We start from the raw sequence: 12,154 nt of genomic DNA, 5'->3' as shown, positions 1-12,154 counted from the left end.
CAAAGCCCACGTCGCCTGTGCATAACATTTGTTTTCTGTTTTTAAGTGAACTAAAATGGTTTATGTAATTTTGCTTTGAAATGGACTGGTAAGTACAGTTTTAGGCCTAAACAAGCTTCCAGTTGGTAGTTTTGGGCCTTGAGCCCAATTGTAATTTGTAACTCAAAAGTTAAGTTCACTTTCAACCAAGAATTCTTTAGTAAGGATCGACCTTAGGTGAGATTCTATTTCTTAATCATTGAATCAGGCTAATCAATTTGATTCAACTGCTGATTAATTTAATCCAACGGTTAAACGATAGAGCCAGTACTCAAAGTTCAAAGTATTAATTGACAATGGTTATTTAAAAGATAAAAATAAAAACAAAAATAAGGATACATGTGTTCTCCATGTAACATTGAGAACATAAGATAGAGACATAAAATAGCCCAAGGCTACAGTAAGTTATTTATCCTTGAAAATGGTAATTACTTGGGAGGGGCAGCTGCCCCTCTCAATTTGGCCGCAAGAATCTTAGCAATCTCAGCAAGCTTATCAGTCTCAGGCATAACGTCCTTCACAGCAGCATGTGCACAAAATTTGTCAGCCCAATTGACCAGCCCTGGTGTCTTTGCTTGGTCCAGCAGCTTGACCCCATTCAGCTTCTCTATGACTCTGAGCCACCCCATGAAGCACCCAAACGCAATGTCAAGGTAGCCAATCTCATCTCCACCAAAAAAGTCCCTTCCTTTGCTGGACTTTTCATATGCTTCCTCCAGCAAGGCCAGCCCTGCTTCCACTTGCTCCACTGCTGCCTTCTTTGCCTCCTCTCCTTGAGCTGCACCTATGCCTTTCAATGATGGGTACCACTGCCACCCACATTTAAACCAAGAAACATTAATTAGTAAAAAGCATTGTAACAATATTCTTTATGAGTACAAGTGCTTCCTATAGAATAGCTAATTTACCTTCTCACTGACATAGGCAGCCCAAAATCGTGCCGTGGCGCGATCATAAGGGTTGGAAGGGAGGATAGATGGGCCGGAGGTCCAAACCTCATCAATATACTCGACAATTACAAGAGATTCACATATGGGTTTGTCACCGTGAATGAGAACTGGGACTTTCTTATGGACTGGATTGGATTGGAGGAGAAGCTGGCTTTTCGATCCAAATGTCTCTTCAAGAAACTCGTAGTTGACAGATTTGAGGTTAAGGGAGATGCGAGCCCTCATCACAAATGGACTCGGCCACATTCCCAAGACCTTCACGTCGCTCTCGGTGATGGTCATGATGATCGATCAATCTCTCACAACTCACACTCGAAGGTTTTAATCGAACACTGAGTTTTTGTGTTTAGTGTGCGCGGTGGGATTTAATTAAACAAGAGAAACAACCATGGATTGTTAAGTATGGCTTAGAGAAGTGGTTGTGGTGAGTTTGGTGTCAATGCGTGTAATGACATTAGTTAGGTGCACTTGTGGATGCATGTTTGAACGGTAGGCCGCAAAATTAAAGTCATTAAGTCAATTCATATTTTTTGACTCTTAACATTGTCCAAAGTCGAAAGTAACCTTTACAAAGTTCACTTAAATTTGTTAAACATTTTAGCCTGGAAAATTCTCTGGAGGCCTTGTTTTTTAGAATAACTTTCATGTAAAGGAATACCACTGTAATGTACTTCAAATTAATTGTTCATTGTGATATTCTATATATAGGTAAGTTTTCCTTATTTTTTTTATTTAGATTTACAGAACATTTGTAGTGAAGTTTGGATCCGTTCCATGACAGACAACAAACATCAGACTTTGCCAAAAAAACCAAAGGATAAATTAAAAATTACACACTTTGATATGCAATGCAAAAGTATTTTTACAAAGGCCACAGCCAGTTATATAAATAGTCTGGCCGCGCGGCTATACTTTTTAAAAAGAAAATTTACTCCGGGAACACACTGTGCCGACGAAGTAGGGAGATGTTTTTATTTTAAAAATATAAAATTGGTTTATATATAAAAAGATCCGCCCAGAGCCTATTGAACGAGTAAAGCCGTGCGGCTATACGATTTGAAAAAAACTTTTAGAAAAACCGAGTATAGCCGAACTTTTAGAAAAAAAGGGGTATAGCCGCACGGCTATAATCAAAACAATTAAAAAAATCTGAGCATATATACCATTTTTTAAATATATATTATTTTTAATCAAATAATATGTGAGAATTATGTGTATCATTGAAATATTCGTAAAAAATACGTGTATTAAACATGAGAAATACGTGCGTACGTGTATAATACGTTATTAAAGGTGAATGTGCTAAAATCTTTATACGGGTAATAACTCGGAAAACTAACAAAATCAAAAAGGCACAATAGATACTCTAGTAATGGCTTAATAGTAATGGATAGGGCTCTTGGACTATGTAGAAATTTAATTAAGACAATCAAACGATTTCACAAAAGACTTAATAAATAGAAATTAATTATTTTGTGGACTTTTTCTTTAATTTTTATATTAAATAATAATTAAAATATAATTACTAATTAAAGTAATTCAAAAATTCTAAGATATTACTTAATTACATATATTAAATTACAGAAGTAGGCCAAAAAAGAGAGTAAAGAAACTAATTTTATATTTTTAAAACTATTTTTAAAAAATACTTCTCCTGACGAACTTTTATCGGCACATGTCTATGCTAGCGAAATTTCCCAGATTTAATTTTCTTTTTAAACAGTATAGCCGTGCGACTATACTATTCATATCAGAAAAAAAGCGTCCAACGCCTAGGTGCCACGTGTTGAAAGCATCTAGCCGATCGGCTATACTATTTTTTTAAAAACTTTGGAAAAACGCGTATAGCCGCTCGGCTATACAATTTCTTTAAAAAATTCAAAAAATATCTAGTATAGCCGACCGGCTATACTATTTATATATATATACACACACATATATAGAAAGACCCGCCCAGCGCCTATAACTATACTATTTTTTTGAAAACAATTAGGAAAAGCTGAGTATAGCCGTGCGGCGATACCATTTAAAAAAATATTTATTTTTATTCAATAATATGTGAGAATTATGTGTATAATACATGAATTTTGAAAACAATTAGGAAAAGCTGAGTATAGCCGTGCGGCAATACCATTTAATTTTTTTTTTTTATTCAATAATATGTGAGAATTATGTGTATAATACATGAATTTTGGGTGTCTTATTGAAATCTTTGCTAAAAATATATGTATTAAACGTGAGAAATATGTGCATACGTGTATAATATATTATTAAACGTGAAAATGCTAAAATATTTATACGGGTAATAATTCTGGAAAAGTAAAAAATCAAAAAGGAATAATAGATACTCGAGTATTGGCCTAATAGTAATGGATGGGGCTCTTGGACTATGGAAAAATTTAATTAAGACACTCAAATGAATTCACAAAAGACTTAATAAATAGAAATGAATTATTTTGTGGACTTTTTCTTTAATTTTTTTATATTAAATAATAATTAAAATATAATTACTAATTAAAGGAATTTAAAAAAGCTAAGATATTACTTATATATTAAATTAAAGAAGTAGACCAAAAAACAAAAGTAAAGAAACTAATTTTATATTTTTAAAACTATAAAAAAACAAACAAACAAACCTCACCTGATGGAGTTTCGTCGTCATAGGTGTATGCTGGCGAAAATTTCCAGATTAAATTTTCTTTTTAAACAGTATAGCCGTCCGGCTATACTACTTATATATAAAGAAAAGGATTATTCGCAGCAATGGTCCCTCAACTATACCACAAGTTACACTTTGGTCACTGAACTCAAATATTAGTTGCAGAGGTCACTCAATTAGGTGTTTTGTTGCACCGTTAGTCCTACCGTCAAGTCTCTCTAACGGTAGGGACTAATGGTGCAACACAACACCTAATTGAGTGACCAAAATGTAACTCCGAGTATAGTTGAGGGATCATTGCTACAAATAATCTTAACTGAAAAGTCACATTTGCCCATCAATAATTTAAGAGATGCTTGCCACGTCATCATTTTAAACAGAAAAAGTAACAGACTTGACGGTAGGACTAACGGTGCAACAAAACACTTAATTGAGTGACCTCTGCAACTAATATTTGAGTTCAATGACCAAAGTGTAACTTGGGGTATAGTTGAGGGGCCATTGCTGCGAATAACCCTAAAGAAAAGGACGTGTCCAGCGCCTAGGTGCAGTATAAGTGACAACGTTTGGGCTAAGCCCCATACTGACCATCTGCTTCTGCCATCTTTCCTGTCTGACGAAATCCATTAATTATAGTCGTACATGTTGCGTAATCAGGGATAACTTTCCTAAGCTGCATTTCGTCAAACAGCTTACGTGCAGCTTGAATATGTCCCATCTTACAGAAACCATCAGTTATGAGTTGTGTAGACGACATTATCTGGAAGAAATCACCAGAGCCATCATCTCCCTCAATATCACTTCTGCTTCAGATAGTTTACCTGATGTTGTAATAATAGTTCTGCTACAAAGTCAAAAGTAACCTTTACAAAGTTCACTTAAATTTGTTAAACATTTTACTAGTTTAGTATGGAGAATTCCTGTAACGTAGTCAAAATTAATTGTTCACTGTGTTATTAATTCTTGATTTAGGTAATTTTTCTCCTTGTTTTAATTTTTATTTATTTAGATTTACAAAATGTTTCTCGTGAAGTTTGGAGTATCCAAAAAAAATACCAAAAGATGAAAACAAAATTACACTTGATATGCAATGCAAAAAGTGTTCTCTAAGTGGCTGTGATCAATTAAAACTAATAAAATTTAAAAACAACAACTGCTGAAGCTGAAGCAGGTGATGATTTATTTCGCATCGCATCACATGCACATAAAAAGACGGACATAAAACAAAATAGACTAGAGTCTATGAGTTTATTATACTATAGCATATTGCCTAACATATCCGACTAATTAATCACTTACTCACACAAAATGATAATTAGAATAATTATTATTTCGGGGGAGCACCTGCACCTCTCAATTTGGCTATAATAATCTTAGCAACCTCGGCAAGCTTCTCAGTCTCAGGCATAACATCTTTCACAGCAGCATCTGCACAAAACTTGTGAGCCCATTTGGCCAGCCCTGGTGTCTTTGTTTCGTCCAGCAATTTGATCCCATTCATCTTCTCTGTCACTCTGAGCCACCCCAAGAAGCACCCAAATGCAATGTCAAGGTACCCCATTTTGTCTCCACTGAAGAAGTCCTTCCCTTTGCTAGTCTTCTGAAAGGCATCCTCCAATAGCGCCAGCCCTTCAACCACTTGCTCGATTGCCGCCTTCCTCGCCTCCTCTCCTTGAGCAGCAGCAAAGCCTTTAAGGGCCGGGAACCACTACAAGAAAATGCGACACATTGATAAGCAAATGAATCATCAGTGTATACAGAGTTAATCCTATTTTATTAAAACCAACATCTCATTTGCCCATTCACAATCAATTATACATGCAAAATTTCATTTTTAACATCACTACAAAGCTTGGTGACAAGCATGATAACCGTGAACATCAAACTCGATGTCATGGTACTCATCACGTAGTCACTAGTGTTACTAATTTGCTTATTGTGTAACAAATTTATTTATTTACAATTTTATTATCCACTCATATTTTAATATGTGGATTAATAATACTATATATTGTTGTGGTTGTTGAGAGTCATCCGATATTCTAAAAAAGTTATAAATCTCATTGAGAATTAAGATAAATGGTAATATTTCATTGATAGGGAGACAAATCGGTACGACTTTATGGCATAAAATGTCACACAAGTATGATATGTGAGTAAACCAGTAATATTATTAATTACTTAGAGCAACTCCACCCATTTGCCCTTTGCCATGGCAAGGGGGGGCTAGGGCAACCACTATTCACGTGAATAAGCTGCCCTTGCAAAAGATTGTGGTGTTTCCACCAATTGCCATGACAACAATTATTTACATGAGATATAAAGAGAGAAATTTGTATAGAGTTTTGGTGTAGAAAGTGAAAACTATAATTAAGTATTTATTTTATAAAAAATCTGAAAATTTTTGTAGATTTTTTTATATTTTTTTTTGTTGCTGATGTCATCGATGATGTCAGCAAACTGGGGCTGGAGCCTGGAACTAAGACAGATCTTACCTGAGAGCTAGCCTGGGTTCGTGGACCCCATCTCCTGCCAGGCTAGCCCTTGCCGCTGGAAACAAGATTTTGGCCCAAACGCCCCCCAGCCCTCCCTTTAGGCGCATCGGTGGAATCGCTCTTAACGGTTTGTCTTTTGTAGGATCCAGTTGGTTAAGTCCAAACAACAATAACAAATAAGAAAGCTCGAACAAATTCTTTTTTAAATTACACATCCAGGACAGGAGGTCCAAAATCTGACAAATATATATATATATAGTAAGAAGGCCCTGAAGAAAAAATCATATATGCATGAATTAATACCTTCTCGTCGATATAGGAAGCCCAAAATCTGGCAGTAGCACGATCATAAGGTTGAGAAGGGAGGATGGAGGGACCAGATGCCCAAACCTCGTCGATGTACTCAACAATGACGAGAGATTCACATATGGGTTTGTCGCCGTGAATAAGAACTGGGATTTTCTTGTGGACAGGGTTTGATTGGAGCAGAAGCTGGCTTTTCGATCCAAATGTCTCCTCAAGAAACTCATAGTCCAGAGACTTGATATTCAGAGCGATCCGAGCTCTCATCACAAATGGGCTCGGCCATGCTCCCAAAACCTTCAAGTCATTCTTGGCCATGATCGATTAAATAAATTCCACTCAAACTCAAAAAAGCTTTCAAGGCACAGACTGATGAGTTGAGGGTTTTATTTATAAATGAGAATGAGAGGCGGCTGTGGTGTGGTTGGTGTGAACGTAAATGACAGGATTGACATATTAGGTGTTGAAGTGGATGGTAGAAGAAGAGGTGTGAAAGGTAGGAAAATATTAATGCTGATAATGTCAAATTGGTAGCGGCTGTACCATGCAACGCAAGTGATGGTGGGGTGTCTTCAGCGTTTTCAACCATTTGAGTTGCTGGGATTTGATTTCAGAAAGTAAACGCAGGAAAGGGAAGGGAGGTTGGTGTGTGGTGTGGCAGAGAACAAAACACGTAAGTAAGAAGATATTTGAACTCTGAACTCTTCGTGCTGCGTGGCTTTTTTGTATCCAGTCATTTCCTACGTAGAGAAAGTTTCTTGTGCGTGTGTGGATGTGAGCCCATTTGATCCCTGACATGAGATAGCTGACAAAGTCAATCAGTTGTGTATTTATTGGTTCATTTTTCCAGCATTCATTACCACACTAAATGCTATTAAGCTACGTTTAGAAAGAAAAATTAAGTATTGGGAGTAATGATAGGTGCCCATATTTATGAGGCCCGCCGACCAATCTATACACGTGGACGGTTAAAATATATCCAACTAGACATCTAGTTTATATGAATTACCTAAAAATTAAAAAATATAAGAAACATCTTTGCACCAGCCGGGAATCGAACCCGGGTCTGTACCGTGGCAGGGTACTATTCTACCACTAGACCACTGGTGCTATTGCCTTGTTGTTGTTTAAACTTACAGAATCTACTAATTTATAAGCTTCGGTTAGTTGAGGTATAAGAGATGGCTTAAGTCAATCAAGTCAACTTTTTTTTGTTGAGTTACATTGGAGAAAATAAACCCAATTGGGTTCGATCCTGAGTGTCGTGAGGGAGGGGCAATCCACCACCATTGTGGTGGGGACCCATTGGCCAATCAAGTCAACTTTGAATTGTCGCTTAATTGATTCATTTGGGAATCAATTCCCAATAGCTAATAAAATTTGCTTATTGTTTGTTTAACCCTGATCCACTTACATGATGAATAATGCTAAGAACACAATTTATGCACCATATTTGAGTCCCAACTAATGTGACAAATGACACATAATCAATTAATTACCAATATGTATTAATTATCAGCAATTAATTTATTTAAAAAAAAATTAAAGCATAAATGTTAACTGTAATTAACCAAATGAAATCCCAAAAATGATCACCACCATATCCCCCCAACCACGAGATCTCCCCACCCCCACCCCCACCCCCACCCCAACCACCTACAACACCCCATCAATTTATCGTTTACCAAAATTAAATGGGAGGCGAATGGCTGGTCAGAAAATTTGTTTACAACTCTTTTGTCGATTGAATGAATCCATGAAGGTTGACTTGGGGTAGGGTGAATTGTTGATAAAGGTGCAGCGGCGGCGGGACTGGTTGTGGTGGAACATGATGGTGATTAGGTTTGCAACTTTGGATTAATCAACTTACATGGTTTTATTTATTTATTTTTCTTTTTAGAATAATACATGTTGGTAATTTTATTAAATTAAAGTGTTGATATGACGTGCGACACATCATTTGGGACTCAAATTTGGTATATAGCATTACCCCTTAGCTGATATATGCTTAACTTATGTTTACAATAACATCGAAATTGATTCAGTCAAACAAGCACCATTCGTCCCACTCATCAGTGGCTCTCGGTCTTAAGTTGGCCCTCCAAATCAGCAGCTTCAGTTGTTTCTTTCTGGAATGCAAGAGCTCCTGCATCTTCTCTAGGGACGGACCCACAGTGGGGTCAATGGGATCAAATGACCCTATGGACTCCATGAAAATAAGCTTGAAGGTCCTCTTGAGCTGACTGTGCGACCCCATAAAATGCCCTCCAACTGTTTGATATTTGGCTTGAATGAAAGGCTTGCTACGCAAGGAAGAAGAAGAAGCCCAACGCACTTCTTTTTTCTAAAACACGCTGGCCAAAACGGCGTCGTTTAGGCATAGCGAATTTGTTTTTTAAACCAGCTCCAGCCATTCCAAAACCCCTTCACCTAAGCCCAGCAACTCCAAAAACCCAAATCTTTTCTCCTCAACCCTAAATCCCCAATCTCCCCCCTCCTCCTCCCCCCAAAAAACAAAAACCTTTAACTCCCTCCCCCCTCCCCCTAAACCTTTAACCCTCATCTCCTCCACTACACTATGACCTTATGAGGTAAGATTCTTGGGTCCGTCTTCTCTGCTCATAACACCTCCAACTCTACCATTGAATGCTACACCCAGTCAAAGTAGTTAAGATCAGAATAATGATGACATAACATTTGTAAGCTGCAAATAAACGTCCTTCCATGCCAAATCTTGAAAGAAAAAGAGTAAACAAAAAAAATGATAGAAGTACAAACAAGATACCCAACTTTACTGGGGAGATTAGTACCTGGTGTATCTTCTTTTATCATTTTAGCAGTGATTCAATTCAAACGGATAAATGTTCGAACAAAACAACCATCTTGAGATTCCTTGGATATGTTTATGGAACGTGTGGTTCCTACGGGCCCAGCTTCATCTATCTTTCCATTCATATCAAATATTGATACCCAGGTACTATGCATATCTTGGTCCTTGAATAACAAAGCGAAACATATCTCATAATGTAGGAAGCACAGATTCATCAAGTAACAAGAAAAAACTTAGAAATGATACCATTAAGAACTCGGCATCATCATTTTAGAAAAAACTGTGCAACATTCTTGGATCATATTAAACGCATAGGGCTGAGAAAATTTACCATGATGGATGTATTACCCGAGATGCAAGTTCAGAGAAACCAAAACTGACAATTTCTGTCCAAAAGATCTCAATAGAGGAGCACCACACAAGAGTCAGCTACATGTCTTCATTCTTGGGTTTGCCCACAAGACAATTCTCTATAACTTCATCACAGAGCTCAAGAGTAATGTCCATGTTACCTTCTTCATAGTTCATATAAAAAAAAATGTTGTATGTTTCTCTATCTGCAACTACACCATGTCTCCGCATCTCTTCAAAGAGCTCCCTTGCCTCCGGAAATTTCCCTTTCCTAAAAAGACCCTTAATAAGTGACGAAATCCGGCAGCCAATTGCTGGCTCGCACTGTAACAACTTGCTGTGGGAATAAATCTCTTTCCTGCAATTTCCTTATGCAAAAACCATGCTTCTTTCATATTCCTTGCCTTACAATGCCCTTTTATTAAAATGTTATAGGTGTTGTTATCAAGCATTACCCCACCAGCACGCATGCTCCTATACATATCAGTTGTAGTACGCATATTATTTCTAATGCAGTACTGCTTCATGAGAGAATTATAAGTGCCGGCATTAGGCACTATACCCTTCTCTAACATCCACTTAAGTAGCCTCTCACCATCTTCTAGCATTCCTGACATACAAAATCCATTCATTAACACATTAAATGTCACAACTGTAGGTTGAAGCCCTCTATTGAGCATCTCACGCAAGACATTGTGTGCCTTAGCCATCTCCCTTATCTTACAATATGCATCCATCAGAGTAGTATAAGTAACAGTATCAGGATGCGGCCCAGCAACCATGATTAGGTCACATATCACCCTTATAATGGACTAAATTAAATCTGGTTGACAAAGTAAAAGAAAAAACAAAACCAATTTACTTGTTTCAGTACCATGTTGAGCATAATCAGTTGATTAGGCCACTTTCTAATTCTCAGGAAAAAAGGTTGGAGATCAGATACAGGAGAAAGGCAAAAGATAATTACAATCAATCAGAGAAGCAGTAAGGACCAGCATCATAGACATAAAAGATAAACACTGTATTTGATTACTTTCATAGAGGCCATACTAATATAATTATATAACTCGTAAAAAAGAGTAAAGTAATTCTTGCAAAGGGTTCACTTGTATAGTTGTATTGCAGTAAGTATGCAAATCATCTTGACCATTCGATCAAACATGCATATATTTCCTTAATCCTTGTCCAAAAATGTTTTCATGAGAGAACATTTTATTTTTCCGCTCGCATAGCTAAAACAAGGGCAGATGTAGGGGCTTCGACTTTGAGGACACTTAAGGAAATGCCAGTCAAACTTTTTCCGATAAAAGATCTTTTAATTCTTAAATTGTGTACTACTTAAATTGTGTACTATCTCAGTCTTTTCTTCTTCTTTTTTTGGTCAGAAGGTAAGGGGCCGTTCGGTTAAGTTTTCAGCGCCCGTTTTCATTTTCTGAGAATGAAAACAAACCAAGAATCCGTTCGGTAGACTAAAACAGAAAACAGTGAGAATGTTTTCATAAAATGAAAACAACATAACGTGTACTTTGGAAAAACAGAAAAAATATGTTTTCATTCTCACAGAAAACAAACTCCTAAACCATAAACAGAAACCCACAACCCCATCACTCTACCCAGCAAAACAGAAACGAAACGAAAATCACACCAAAACATAAACCAAAATCAAACATACCACGGCCACGATTGTCAGACCATCATCATCTCAACCGCCATGACTCTGCCATTGCCACCAAACCTCACAGACCCAGTCCCCACATCACCACCACCTATCAAACCCAACCGACACCAACACCAACACCATGCCAATGGAATCACGACCAAACACCCAATCGAACCCAATACACATCTCGCCACCTAGTAAAAAAGCAATCGACCCCTAGCACCTCCACCACCCATACCCAATCAAAGCATCACCATCGCCATCACCACCCAATTAAGGAGGGGGGGAGGGAGAGAGAGAGAGAGAGAGGTGGGTTGGTGGGATTCATGCCATGGAAGGAAGGAGTGGGTGCAGCGGCATGAAGAGATAGTAAAAAAGAGGGAAGGGAGAATGAAAGAGAAAGTAGAGGAAGAAAGAAAGGAATGGCCCGGAAAGGGAGAAGAAAAGAGAAAGGAGAGAGGAAGAAAGAAAAGGAAAAAAGAAGAAAAGAGGAAGAAAAAAAAAGAGATAAAAATAAATTTAACTTTTAAAAAACAATATAACTTTTTATTTGTCAAATTATACTTTAAAAAAAATGTTTTTTAGAACATAAATTAGCAAAAATATGCTTAAAAAATAACTCACATATTATTATTATTATCAAATTGTACTACCAGACACGTTTTCATTGTTTTTGTTTTCTGAAGATGTTTTCCAATTAATCTACCAGACGCATTTTCATTTCCTGAAAATGCAAATTTGTTTTCTTGTTTTCATTCTCTGAAAATATTCTTAGAAAACACTCTCTGAAAACGCTACCGGACGGGCCCTAAGATTTCATTAACAGGCCAAAACACAGCCACCAAAATGAAACCAAACAAGGGAAAA

General features: G+C 37.1%; 2 protein-coding genes, 1 long non-coding RNA gene and 1 other non-coding gene across 5 annotated transcripts; all 4 read right to left on the bottom strand.

The window, feature by feature from the left end:
* Positions 1 to 307: 307 nt before the first annotated feature.
* On the bottom strand, positions 308 to 1,377 carry LOC110772890 (glutathione S-transferase U17). The gene is made up of 2 exons (XM_021977378.2): positions 948 to 1,377; positions 308 to 848 (listed from the first exon to the last, which is right to left on the bottom strand). Exons 1-2 carry the CDS (start codon positions 1,269 to 1,271, stop codon positions 468 to 470), a joined length of 705 nt encoding a protein of 234 aa, XP_021833070.2. The 5' UTR covers positions 1,272 to 1,377; the 3' UTR covers positions 308 to 467.
* A 3,373-nt stretch (positions 1,378 to 4,750) lies between these two features.
* On the bottom strand, positions 4,751 to 7,042 carry LOC110772879 (glutathione S-transferase U17). Its single transcript, XM_021977361.2, has 2 exons — positions 6,447 to 7,042; positions 4,751 to 5,356 (listed from the first exon to the last, which is right to left on the bottom strand). Exons 1-2 carry the CDS (start codon positions 6,762 to 6,764, stop codon positions 4,976 to 4,978), a joined length of 699 nt encoding a protein of 232 aa, XP_021833053.2. The 5' UTR covers positions 6,765 to 7,042; the 3' UTR covers positions 4,751 to 4,975.
* A 443-nt stretch (positions 7,043 to 7,485) lies between these two features.
* Positions 7,486 to 7,556, bottom strand: TRNAG-GCC (transfer RNA glycine (anticodon GCC)). Its single transcript has one exon. It is a non-coding gene; the product is annotated as a tRNA-Gly (tRNA).
* Positions 7,557 to 8,985: 1,429 nt separating this feature from the next.
* Positions 8,986 to 11,847, bottom strand: LOC110772871 (uncharacterized). Of its 2 annotated transcripts, none has more exons than XR_015833078.1 (4): positions 11,300 to 11,847; positions 9,608 to 10,450; positions 9,257 to 9,440; positions 8,986 to 9,095 (listed from the first exon to the last, which is right to left on the bottom strand). It is a non-coding gene; the product is annotated as an uncharacterized LOC110772871 (long non-coding RNA). The 2 variants fall into 2 exon arrangements; XR_002529161.2 differs by having other exon boundaries at positions 9,608 to 10,237; positions 11,300 to 11,840.
* Between the last annotated feature and the right edge of the window lie 307 nt (positions 11,848 to 12,154).

The sequence above is a fragment of the Prunus avium genome, chromosome 1 (assembly GCF_965620075.1).
Source record: "Prunus avium chromosome 1, drPruAviu1.hap1.1, whole genome shotgun sequence".
Taxonomy (NCBI): Eukaryota; Viridiplantae; Streptophyta; class Magnoliopsida; order Rosales; family Rosaceae; genus Prunus; species Prunus avium.
The sequence above is the reverse complement of the archived record's forward strand: the minus strand, read 5'-3'. Positions and strand labels throughout refer to the sequence as shown.